This window comes from Egretta garzetta, unplaced genomic scaffold, assembly GCF_000687185.1.
Source record: "Egretta garzetta isolate BGI_Z169 unplaced genomic scaffold, ASM68718v1 scaffold31, whole genome shotgun sequence".
NCBI lineage: Eukaryota > Metazoa > Chordata > Aves > Pelecaniformes > Ardeidae > Egretta > Egretta garzetta.
In genome coordinates, this window is record NW_009258663.1 from 31428 (window position 1) to 43917 (window position 12490).

Here is a 12490-nt window from a genome sequence, read left to right on the forward strand (position 1 = left end):
CTTTGGTTTCTTTATTAAAACGTTAACTCAGTCCAAAGCTTAGGAGATTTTTTAGACTTGTGAATAAAGCCTTAGCTGCTCTTTTTTTATTGGTTACTCCTTTACTGAGGTTGTCTTTTCCTCAGTTCAAATCTATTAAAACAAAACAGTGCAGGAAGGAGCAGGCTTTGATAACAGGGAGAGAATACCGGTTTCCGTATGCCTGTAATTATTTGTATATGGTACCAAAACCTTCGAAGTGACTGAAATTGAATTTTGGATTCAGTAATTGCTCAAAAAGAGCCCTGTCACTGAAAGGTAGGGTTACCTTTTTCCTCGTTTCCAGATGGATGTTTTATTCCTTTCCTGAAATAGGGAACACCAGAGGGAATAATGTTGGCAAGTAATAGTAAGGTGTATTCCTAAGTGAGGTGCGTAGTTTGGGGTTTTTTTCCTGTTTCTTCAGAAAAATCGGAGACATGCCCTCCTGTATTCTGACTGCCTTCAGACGTGTGACCATAATTGCTAATCTGACCTTCTCAGTCCTTGCTGTTCTCGTCCTGGTCGCTTCTTCCATGCTCATGTCAGCTGTCCAATTTGATGTGGATTGTTGTCGTACCTCAAAAACAAATGTAGTACAGCAGTCCTGCAGTCTAGCATGCCCTGGGTAGCAAATTGTAAGGACCTCCCTATTCTAACAACTTTAATGAGATATGGAGGTGTCTCATATTCATAGTCTTAAAACATGTGGAGAAAGAGAGGAAAGCATTCATCCCATAAGTCTTTCATTCTGCTAATGGTGATACTGTTTCTTTGAAGAATCTGTACCTGAAGTGCCACTAACCACTGCCTACTACTTTGGGAAAACTCAAAAGATCTCATGGTGTCCAGTGAAGCATGATATCAAGTAATAAAGCTTGTCTATTCATATCGTCATCAGAAGCTTTCCACCTCCCAATAAATGTCGGTGGTTTTGTAGGCAACAGAAAAGTTCTGTTCCACTTTGAGAAACACCTCCCGTTCCTACATCCTTTCTAACAAATTCCTCAAACTTCATGCTTCATTTGTGTTGGTGTTTTGGGGTTGGATTTTTTTCCCATTATTTGTCTTCTGCATCTTAATAGATGTAGCCCCAGTTAAAAAGATTCCATTGTGGGGAAAGGTTTTCAGTGTGGCAGTGGGGTCAACGGGAACCAGATTCCTTTGATTCCCTCCAAGGACAACTGTGGTTGTTTGCTGTATGGCTATGAATAGGAAAACTTAGGCCAACAAGTCATTAAATGGTCCTCTAAAAGCTTTAAAAATAGTAATAAAATAAAAAAATCTGGAGTTGATCCTTGTCCTCTAACAGAAGCCTTAGCTATGTATGGTATTTTCATAGTATATTAAATGTTTTCGCTTCTAGGATAAGGAGGAGTTTTATCTGATAGCCAATGTGTCCCTATACATTGACTGCTCATACTATACAGTTTTTAATTCTTAGGAAATATATGTAACATTTTTAACAAATCCCATATGTTAGCACTGAGCTAATTTTTATATCTTAATACCTCCATGTACATATTATGTAGGCAAAAGCCTATGTACCAGACTCAGCACATAGCCTGGGATTATTCTGCCCGGCAAGGAGTAGTACCACCACTGGTGCACATAACATAGTGAATCCACATCCTTCATTATGCTTAAAATTAATAAAGTTGCAGCAACAATTCAGATAAAATCATGTTCTGAATGTGTGTTCTCCTCGAAAAAAATATATCAGGTGTCTTGTAATATATACAAGTAAGCATAGAAGGAGCTCCTGAAAGTACATGAACTTCCTTCCTGGTTTCTGCCAGATATTAGGAAGGATGCACCACTTTATCATTTTGGTTTATTAAAGTACCTTCTCAGATGTTTTAGTTAGTAATCACCATCACATCTTCCAGCTCTCAAAACATGTTTCACACTCATCCTGCAGCTACTTACGGGTTTTTTTTAAAAAAACCCTTTTAAAAGATAGATACCCAAAGAAAGAGATCAGCATCAGCCTTTTTAATGTAGGATAAGCATAGTTTCTGTGAACGTAAGGAATGCTGACTGTGCCAGTAAATTGACCTTTTTATTAAGGGGAGCAAGCAAGAATTCCTAAAAGGTCTAGCACGGTTTATTTTTGTTGCATCAATGTAGGTGGTTATTTTGGTGGTCAACAAGGTCTTGATGCACAGCTGAGAATTTTTTCTATTTGTTAAGAAACAACGTGTGGGTGGCAGGTAAGATTACTGAGTCTGTTCATTAGACCAGAGCAGTCAGGGAATCCCAGGCTTAAAAACTATTGCAAGTTCCAGAGGTTTGATGCTTTGCAACAGTGGTTTCAGCACATCTTTACTAGCAGATGCAGCCTTAAAGCTGAACTGTCCAGAGAAAACTGATTAGCATCTGAACAAAAGCAATCTGTGTTGTAATCTTCATAGGCTGCTTTGTAGCACTGAGAGTAGAGACTCAAGTTATCGTTACAAGCTTTGGAGTTTTGAAGATGTATGTATTATTTCCACACAGTGAAGTTAGGTGTCCACTGTAGGTCATCGTAAGTGTCCTGTGCAGTGGTCACCAACAATTACCCCATCTTTCTCGAGCCTTGAATGGAGAAATGTGAAGCATTACAAGATCCGATGGCTGCTATAGGGTGATACATCTTTTCAGCTCTTCCTTGTCTGCATTTTCATATTCTCCTTCATGTAACCCTACCTGACACTGAGGACATGGCAGGTATTTAGAGGCTGGCACATCAGGTCCATCATCGCAAGCCTCTGTGTTACTCACAACTACCAGCACTTTTGGTAGCTGTGCGTGGAACACGGTTTCGTTCTTAGTGGTGTGTTAAGAGTTTAAAAATGGCAATGGCTGTGCAAAGAAGTATTCACTACATAGTGGCAAGAAAGGACTCAAGGAGCTTTCCAGAGGCCAATTCACCTGTGATGACAAGATGTGTAGGATGCTGGGGCTTTCTGCTAATTTTGGATAAATGCCAAACCACTGTTGAGGAAAGTTAAGTGGTGCATAGTGGGGTAAAAAGAAGGTACCTGAATACATATCATGAATGCTTGCCAATTCATATGAGGTAGTTATGGCCAACCATCTCATTTAAAACCAACCTTTCTCTCCACCTTTTTCCTCAAAGGTAACAAGTCCTTGGAGACTTCTACAAGAAAGAATTAATTTTCCTTTTGATGTCAGCTTGAGAAGTTCTAATCTAGAAAATGTTGTATGCTCTGCATGTTGTTAAACGTTGTATATGATTTGTCCATTCTTCTAAGAGCTGAACTCTGCTATGTTAGTAATGTGAATGTGTGGAGCATCTTCAACTAATTTTGTTTTGAACCAGGATGTTTGGATAGGCAAGCTTTCGCCTTATTTGATCTCAAAAAGAATGGCCATTACTGAATGTTTGCAAGACTGTTTAAAATATAATACTGTATGTTACATATATGTAATTGCTTATATCTACATATAAAATATTCATATGTAAATATCTTTTTAAATACTAGAAAGCATCAAAAGAAAATCTGTGATGACTCCAGGAGCATTACGATGCAGCTTCAGAGCTTGTCTGGAAAGCACCTTTTCTAGTTAAACTTAGAGGTCGTTTTGGTTTCTTGTTTTCAGTTTGGTTTGTTTTTTCTCCTCTCCTCTTTTTGCATGCTAAGAGAAGTCAGTGATAGAGGAATTTGCACCCCCTGTCCAAATGTTACTGGTTGGGACTAACTTCAATCTATAATCAAAACCATCTTCTCAGTGGAAGAATAGTTACACCCTTCTCTCCTGCTTAGTAGCCGGTTGATTTAACTGCTTTCTTCGTTTGAGCTCAGTAGTACACATTGCAACAGTAACACAGCTATTTCATTTCATCTGCGAGCATGAGAGGAAGTTTAAAAAAAAAAAGGGGGGGGAAGATTCTGCGCTAGTCTGTAACCACAAAGGCTACCATGGGGCATCTTCATGTGCTAAAGATGTTATCATCTCAGGCACCCTAGCAGCAGATGGAGGTTACCTGCATCTAACTGTAGAGATCACATGGGGCCTAATCCAGTCACAGTCAGCCAGTTTGCCTAAATATCTGAAGAAGATGATTTGCCTGAACTTCCCTAGAGAAAACTAATATAATCCCTTTTACTACAGAAATTATGACCTCCAAGAGAGGGGCAGCTGTTTACAAACTGTGTATGTGTTTGCAACCTTATTTCTTCTCATGCTTTGCAAATAAAATAAAGTAAATGGAGTGTTTTATGGCTTCTGTAATAGCTGGATCAGGTAAGAAATAAATTAGTATACTTATTTATGTTCTGTTTTGGTCTTTAATTTGGAAAATATACACGTATTGTTCCACAGTTAATACTCTCTTAACCATAATGTAGAAAAAAACAAATTCCGGAGCAAAGATTTTTCACTTGCTCTTGTTTATACCTGTTCTAACTATTACACTATATATACATGTGTGTATATATATGAGTGTGTGTGTCTCGGTGTGTATTGATTTCTTGTATCTGAAATAAATCAATATGTTCCTGTTTCTTCCAGTTGGTTAAATTATTCCTTCCTATATATTTTCACATACATTTTCAGTTAAAATCTGTGTGGCTTCCTTTGTTTAATAAGAACATAAATTTTCAGGTGGGCTTTTTGAATTAGTGAATCCAAAACACAGTTTGCTGCTATGATTAATATTGTTAAGTTGGAATAAAATCTTTGGTCTTAACAACCGTAAATCTTTTTTAGGAAGTCAGCATATTCTATTCTGTTCTTCCAAGCAAAACAACTGATAAAACAAATACATACTTTTGAAATAGAAATACTTTCAAGCTAGATGAATTCTGAAAGCATACATTACTCATTTAAGTATAACATTTTGTTGACCTTAAAACTTCTCTTCCTTCCCTTATTTTCCCTAGCTGTTGTCTTGCCACTTGAGTCTCAATTAGAGAACTCCATAGAAATCTGTATAGGAATACAGACTTTTTTTTTTTACCTAAACAAATCAATTTAAAATGGAACCTGACAATTTTGTGAAAGGAATTGTATGTATTTGCTTACAGTAAAAGGATACTGGTATGAGTGATTCAAAACATCACTGTACGTCCCAGCAAATATATACCATCTAACAACGTGTGACGCTTGTCAGAACATCAGCTCCGTACTGAAATCTCTGTAACTTATTCAGATGCTTAAATGTTTACGTGGACGAAAATAGGTATTGGCAGGTGCTTATATTCTTCCCTTCAGCAGGCAAGCCTACCTGGCCAAATTGTTGTTGCTGTAATTAGCTCAGCTCAAGTCTGTGGAAAAGACACCCTGGAAGCATAGTTCTTAATGTCTTTATGAAGTCTTGTGCCAGCACTTGCCTGTATGTCCTCAGTGACAGGAAAAAACTTTTCAGCATATGTTTCTTTGAAAATTTTAATGCTTAACAAGCTTAACATAAAGTTATATTTTAATCTGGTTGGGTTTTTTTAATCTTCCTAAGATGTAGGGTAACTATTTTTATATAGTTCAATTACTGTGCAAATTATCTTTTAAAGATGTTTCTAGGCTCTGTTTTTATAGCCTAGAAGCATGGGTTTGTTTCCCTCATGCAGGATATTAAAAAACAAAACAAAACAACCAAATCAAACCCCACCAAAAAAACACCAAAACCGCTTGGAATTAATTTTCTGGTCATTAAACTGAAGCATGTGTAAGCCTCTGATTTTTTTTTTTTTTTATTTTATATTTTTTGGATCATTAATAATATCATGTAATGTTTGTAGTGGAAATTGTAGCTAGCCATTGTTTTGAGGATTAAATCTTGTATCCTGTAAACAGGAGTTCTCTGTATTATTTATGTGCTTTGATTTCTTAATCTGGTTTTGTTTTTTCTTGCTCTAAAAGAGTTCACGTTAATTTATATGACAAACACAGAATTAAAACTGCCGATAATTAAAACCTTTTTGGGAGCCTGTAGTAAAATGCTGGATGCTCATGCTTCATACAGTGTGCTTTGGTAACTAGCAGACATATTTACCAGTGAAACAAAAACAGGGGTGGGAGGATGTTACTATTTCCAGCTTCCTAAAGATTTGCATGATGCAATCATTCTGTACTTTGTGTCCTGACAATTTTTTTTTAACAGCTTTGAGACCCATTAGATTGAACTAGGCAAATTAAAAACTTAACCAGGCAAATTAAAAACAAAACTAAGCTGCCTCCATATTATTAATTAAATTGTTGTAACTCGAAAAGGTAGCTCTCAGATTTTAAAAGTTATGAAGCAACAGTCTTGTTAATAGTGCGGTGTTTCTCTTCTGTTTACTAGTAGTGTTGCCTCTTTGTTTTAAGCAGATGCAGAAAAGGATACATATTTCAGCAGAATATCTGGAAGACTTCTTTAATCTGTTTTATCTTAACAAAAATTATGTTAGCCAGATCTTTAATGAACTTCAAAACCAATTTTTTTTTCAGCTTACAGAGCACAGAGAGATTCGTAATATGTACGGTCTAGATTCCCTTTGCCATTGCCCACTGTATGAGGAAGCTATGCACTTAGCAGAAGAAGGCAAAATATATTCACGAGTGTTAAGGTATTGATTTATGTCTACTTAATTCTTGCTTTTCTTGGAAATAATTAAAGTTAAATATTCTATATAGAACTCATTTTTTTAGAAGATACTTGCACTAGGCATTTTTTCTAGGAATTAGACTTAGTTGACTTGTGCTTCTTTTTTTAATGGTCTTTGAAAACTTTTCTGTTTTGAATAGGACTGAAATGTTTGAATGTCTAGGAGACAGTGACTTCCTTGCTAAGCTTCATTGTATTCGACAAGCTTTTCAGGTAAATAGTAAGGAGAGTGATTTGTCGTCTGTCTTGTTAAGCCTGAAGTACATGGCATTGAAACTATCAATGCACTACCTGGGCAAGCATTTTTATAACATATTCTGTAATTAAATATTTCCTTGTTGCTTTTACATTTCTATAATTCTAAAATGGGATGTATTTGCAGAGGAGTCCCAGTTTTGTGATTAGCTTTGGAACCTTTGCTCCAAAGGCTTATTAGGAACTTGCCTACTATAGTAGTGATTATAATGATATTAAATTTGATTGAAGTATTTAAGGTCACTTAGTATAACCTGTGAATGAGCATGTCTATATTTTCTGAAACCTTTTCTAGATAATTCTTTCAGAAACAGCAAACAGAATATTTCTTGCTGAAAGCGGAAGAAAAATTTTGTCTGCTTTAATTGTGAGAGCACGAAAGGTAAAAGCCTTTTCTAACTAATGTTTTATTGTTAATGTAACTTCTACCAGAATTCGCTTTCCTGTGTAAATAAGCCATATCTCTTGTTCAGCTTGCTTGATACTCATTGCTTTTACTTTACAGAATCCAAAGAAATTTGAAGATGTCTTTGATGAAATGATACATTTTTTGGAACAAACAGATCACTGGGATAATACTGAAATGGAACTTGCTGCTAGAGGAGTGAGTCTGAATTCTGAAAAGTGCTTTTACCCTTAATTAGACAAACCATAGCGTCTAAAAATAAATTTTTACAGTTCAGAATTGTGGGAAAGGCAGTTATTTTTTGTTTACGTTGCTGATTTAGGGAAATGGCATCCACCACTGCAGTTTCATACCAGAAAGCACGTAACATTTTTTTAACTTCTTCTTTACTGACAAAGTATCTTTAATATTCATTAAAACCAATTATGAATCTGCTTGTTAATACAAAGTTAGAATATGGTGCATGCTAAAATTCACTGCTGAAAGAGAAACTAGGTTACTTAGATCATGTTCTGATTTAATATAGGTGAAAAACCTGAATTTTTATGATGTTGTTCTGGACTTCATATTAATGGATTCATTTGAAGATTTAGAAAATCCACCAATATCTATACAGAATGTAGTAAATAACCGCTGGCTAAATTCCTCTTTTAAAGAAACAGTAAGTATTTGTGTGTACATTACAATAAGTAGACGGTATGACCAATATAACATTGGTGTGAGCATTCTGATATAAAATTTCTCTCTTTGCTGAAACTGTTCTTCCAGCGATCTGTGCTTTATATTCTTAAAGCACAATGTAAAAGTGAGAATAAATCCAACAACTGCAGCATAAAGACTGTGTATATTGTCTTGATAATAGCAGTAGTTTTGAAGCGAAGAAACTACACCATCCTTCACTGTAAAGTCTAATTCAGCTTCCAATGTAACTGAATATGCACCTGGAATAGTCCTCAGAAAAAATAAACAGATTGCTTTATTGGGTTTTTCATAATAGCAATTTAAAAGCTACAAGTCTGGGCCCAAAATAGCTGGAATGGTTGAATATATTGGAGAAAATACTTTAACTTGCCCTGCAAAAAGGAGTTTTGTCTGAGGAAGTAGAATTTTAGAAGGGAAGTTTGTTAGCCCCATCTTAGATATTAGATGCAGGTTTTGGTTCATATACCAGAGATTTAGCAATAAGGCACGAAGTTGCAAGCAAACAGAAGTAAATTAATACAATACAGGCATTCAAATGTTGATAACATTTCACGCTTTTTCAGACGTGCCTGTTTATTTGTCACTAGATCTCATCCCTCTGCTACAGACGTACAGGCTACTGCCATGGTCAGCTGGTAGTGATACCACTGTCGTTTCATCCGTTTATATCTATAAACTGCCAGTTTTCCTTTTATTTTTGTCTTTCAATTGAAATATTCCCTCTAGAAGAAAAAAAAAAAGGTAACATGCACATATTTATTTTTGCAGTTACGTGATATCATTGTGTTTTGTGAGTAGTAAATTATCTTGCGGTACTGAAGGAGAATCAGATGAGGGTAGTTAGAAGCTATGAAGGGAACAAGCCGAGTACCGATATCGGTATATTGTATTTCACAGGTCCATATTTGGACAAAACTCCTTAGCTGAATCTGAAGCTATTGCAAGAATGTTTTTGCTGAAATGAAAAAGGACATTTTGATGTGTTCACGTGCTATTTAATATCCAAAATAGTTACTTACATCTGAGCACACACTTTGGTATATAACAGACTGGTCCTCGGTTAAACCCAGTGAATGTTGCTAACTGTTGCAACTGTAAAATCAGGTCGAAGATGCCAAATTACATTTGAATTAAACTGAGAAAATGGTACAAAGTAAGATCTGAAAATAACAAGTATGAACTACATATAAAATGAGTTATTTTTATCAGCTGATATTTTATGGTTTTAAACTTTGTTTTATCACAAGATTGAAACTGAAGAAAATACAAATCCCCAAAATACAGAAGTACAGTATTCTGCAGATCACTTCTTTTGAGATGAAAGATAATTTCTTTTATAATAAAGTCATGCAGTGTTTTGGGCTTGCTTTTTTTTTTTTTTACACTTAGGCTGTGGCTTCAAGCTGTTGGTCAGTACTGAAGCAAAAAAGACAGCAAATGAAGGTAAGTTGCCTTGCAAATTATGTGGACCAAAGTTACTGATTGGCTCCTAAGAATTTAAAGTTCTGTCCTGTAGCTTTGGCAAAATAAATTACAGATCAACCCTTAATCCTGTGGACGTGTTAGTTTAGACAAGAGGCTGCCAGTTGTATAGGTTTAGCTCGTGGGGCCCCAATACCATTTTTTTAGCAAAAAGTCTTAGCTAAAAGATTTTTAGCCTAGTTTAGGTCCCATCAACCATGGTGACGGTAATTTCTCTGACTTATGGCCCCACACATGAACCCTGGATTTTTGCAGACCAAGGTCATTAATCTTGTACCTCGCCTGTTTATGCTAGGATTCTCAACCCCATCTCCCTGCATCATCTCCACAGCTAAGTAAAATTCAGTCCTGTCTCTTTACCTGCCTGAAGTACCACCTTCCTCACCCGTGGCAGGAACACCATTGCAGCCTCCTTCAGCCCCCTTCTGCATCCTGAGCTCTCTGTAGCTTTTGAAATAGAACTCTTCTGCACCAGCAGCTCCTTATTTCCACCTTTGGAGGCTTTTATTAGTCCTAGGAGGCAAACGCCCCATCTCTGTAATGGCCAGTTCAAAAGCAGAGTTGAGGCTTTGGAGGACATGCATAGCCATTAGAAGTGGTTTTGCAGACTGCAGGTGAGGAATCTCTGCTCACATGATCGGCACTGACACCCTTCTCTGATTCTAAGAATGGCTATTTACGTGACTCCTAACTGCTAAAGACATATTTCATCGTAAAAAAAAAAAAAAAAAAAAAAAAAAAAAAAGTTGCTTCCAATGGCAGTCTGTATTTTGTAAAAGGTCCTCAGCTACCTTTATGTCTTAAGATTTGAGACATTACATCCCTGTGTCAATATGATCGGGAATTTCATATAAATAGATCTTTTCTACACTAGTTTTAGATAAAGGGATTATATCTCCAAAATAGATGTTATATAACCTATTATTTTCATCTCTATTTCAATGTACAGCTACCTTACTCTGTAGGTCCTTTGTATACTGAAGTCTCAATATTTATAAGTTTGTAATTGTCTGAGTAACTTTACTCCTTGGGAGTAGTTTTGCCAGTGCTGCTGGAGTCATTCAGAAGCGGATAAAGCTAAGCACCGTGGAAGTCTGTGTAAGGGAGAGACTAACTGTACCACAAGGAGTTTGATGAACTTAAAATTTACTTATGGACAGTTCTTTAGGTGGTATTTTATTTTTTAATTTATTATTAATTTTTATAAATTGACTTCTGTTGTAAAATTTTAAATATATGTGTATTAGTATATAAAATAAACTGTACATCCATATATGGTATATATCTTTATACTATATTATATTTTATGAGTGCCTGTAGGTTATAAAAGTAACAAGAGGATGGACAGTCATAGATATTTTGTTTTTTAGACTTAAAGATGGATTCTTGTAAGGTGTAATTTTTTTTCCATTGAAAGCTGTGCAGTTTGCTTGCTTCTTTGCAAGTTGCAGCTATACATAGAGTAGAGGGGCTCAAACAGGAATAAATGAATAAAATTATCTGACCTGTCATATGGGAGTCGGAGTCGATTGTTCATGGTCTTTTGGGGCTTATGCCTATTAATTTTTAAAATATTTTAAAAATCCAAAGTACCACTGAAGAAAAAACCTTTTCTAAAAAAAATTCATGACACTTGTTTGGTACAGTTGCCCTATAACTTGAAGGAGTTCAGGTTACCACAGCCCTGAAGTAGCAGGTGGCTTAGGCTTTTCTGAAGACTTAATTTTACATAATGGAGATTTATACTAAATTTACTGTGTAACTTTTGTCTACAATTTTTACATCACTAGGTGCCTGATGGATTTTTTGCACATTTCTATGCTATATGTGAACATATCAGCCCTGTTTTGGCGTGGGGCTTTTTGGGCCCTAGAAATTCCCTTTATGACCTATGCTGCTTCTTCAAGGTTTGCAACTTTTTTTTAATTACCACTTACCTTAATTTAAAAAACAAATCTTCCAGATTAAAATAAATGAAGATCTTATTTATAGGCATACATTTGCATTTCCTAAGATTAAGACTAACAGTAAGAAACCGTGAAAAAAATATTTTCATATTAAAATTTTTTTTAAGCCTAGAGCTGTTTTGCAAAATCTATTTTAGTGCACTTCTATCTTAGCACCAAAAGAATACATAAGTGGATGTTTTTCAGAAATGTGTAAATGAAATAGCTAGCAGCGCATGCTTTTTTTTCTTCTTGTAAGTCAATACAAGTTTTTTCCTCTTCCCTCCCCCATCCCCCCATCCCCCCTCACTAGGATCAAGTGCTTTTCTTCCTCAAAGACATTTTTGATTTTGAAAAGGTGAGATACTCAACTATGGAGAGCTTGGCTGAAGATCTTATGCAATTATTAATCCGACACACCGAACTTTTAATGGCCTATCTTGGAGCAGATTCACTAAGACATGTCGGTGCTTGCGTAAGTGGTCATGGGCATGTCATGACCAGTGGGCTCGTAGAAGCAAAAGTACAGTCAGCTTAAAATCCATGAGAAATGATCTGGAGTGCACATTGACGTACTCCTTCCCACCTTTCTCTCCAACGCCGAAGCTATCATTGCTGTTACTGAGCAAGCATCTCAAAATGTATCATCTTGCTAAGTGTGGAAAAGGACTCAGGGAGGTTAAATGTACATCTGCAAAAAGAACTGGTGAGCATATTATTGTATATACCTAAATTAAATTTGCAGCTCAGCTGTCACTGTATTTATACTTAGTGTATCCCAAAGCTGTTTTCTGTAATATTTGGGTAAAGTTTATTTATGAAATACTGTACTTTTGCACAGATGATTTGTAAGTGAAGCTGATGGAGTTGTTTCCTTTAAAGGCTTATAGTACAAAATGTTCATTACAGAGTCTCCAAATCATCATGTCTAGATCTAGAAGGTGTTTTGACTGGGGTATATGCAGTCTCTGGTTCGTGCGACACGTGCAAAAAAGTAATCGCACTCACAAAATTGAACATTTTGGTTGCCGCTGCCCTGAAATGACATTTGTGGGGGTGTAAGCAGTCATTTTGTGCTACGGTGAAATA

The 12490-nt window shown here is 36.0% G+C and overlaps 1 protein-coding gene across 3 annotated transcripts in view; it reads left to right on the forward strand.

Moving 5' to 3' along the window:
• The window catches only part of MIGA1 (mitoguardin 1), a 39249-nt gene extending 26831 nt beyond the window's left edge, over positions 1 to 12418 (forward strand). For 2 of the 3 annotated variants that reach the window (XM_009648437.2, XM_035903898.1), the window contains exons 9-16: positions 6454 to 6572; positions 6751 to 6823; positions 7161 to 7247; positions 7371 to 7469; positions 7798 to 7932; positions 9363 to 9416; positions 11246 to 11362; positions 11715 to 12418. In XM_009648437.2, coding sequence (XP_009646732.1) covers positions 6454 to 6572; positions 6751 to 6823; positions 7161 to 7247; positions 7371 to 7469; positions 7798 to 7932; positions 9363 to 9416; positions 11246 to 11362; positions 11715 to 11939 — 909 coding nt within the window. In that variant the 3' untranslated portion in view covers positions 11940 to 12418. The remainder of the gene's footprint in view (positions 1 to 6453; positions 6573 to 6750; positions 6824 to 7160; positions 7248 to 7370; positions 7470 to 7797; positions 7933 to 9362; positions 9417 to 11245; positions 11363 to 11714) is intronic. The other variant, XM_035903899.1, reaches the window with a different exon arrangement.
• The last annotated feature ends 72 nt before the right edge of the window (positions 12419 to 12490 follow it).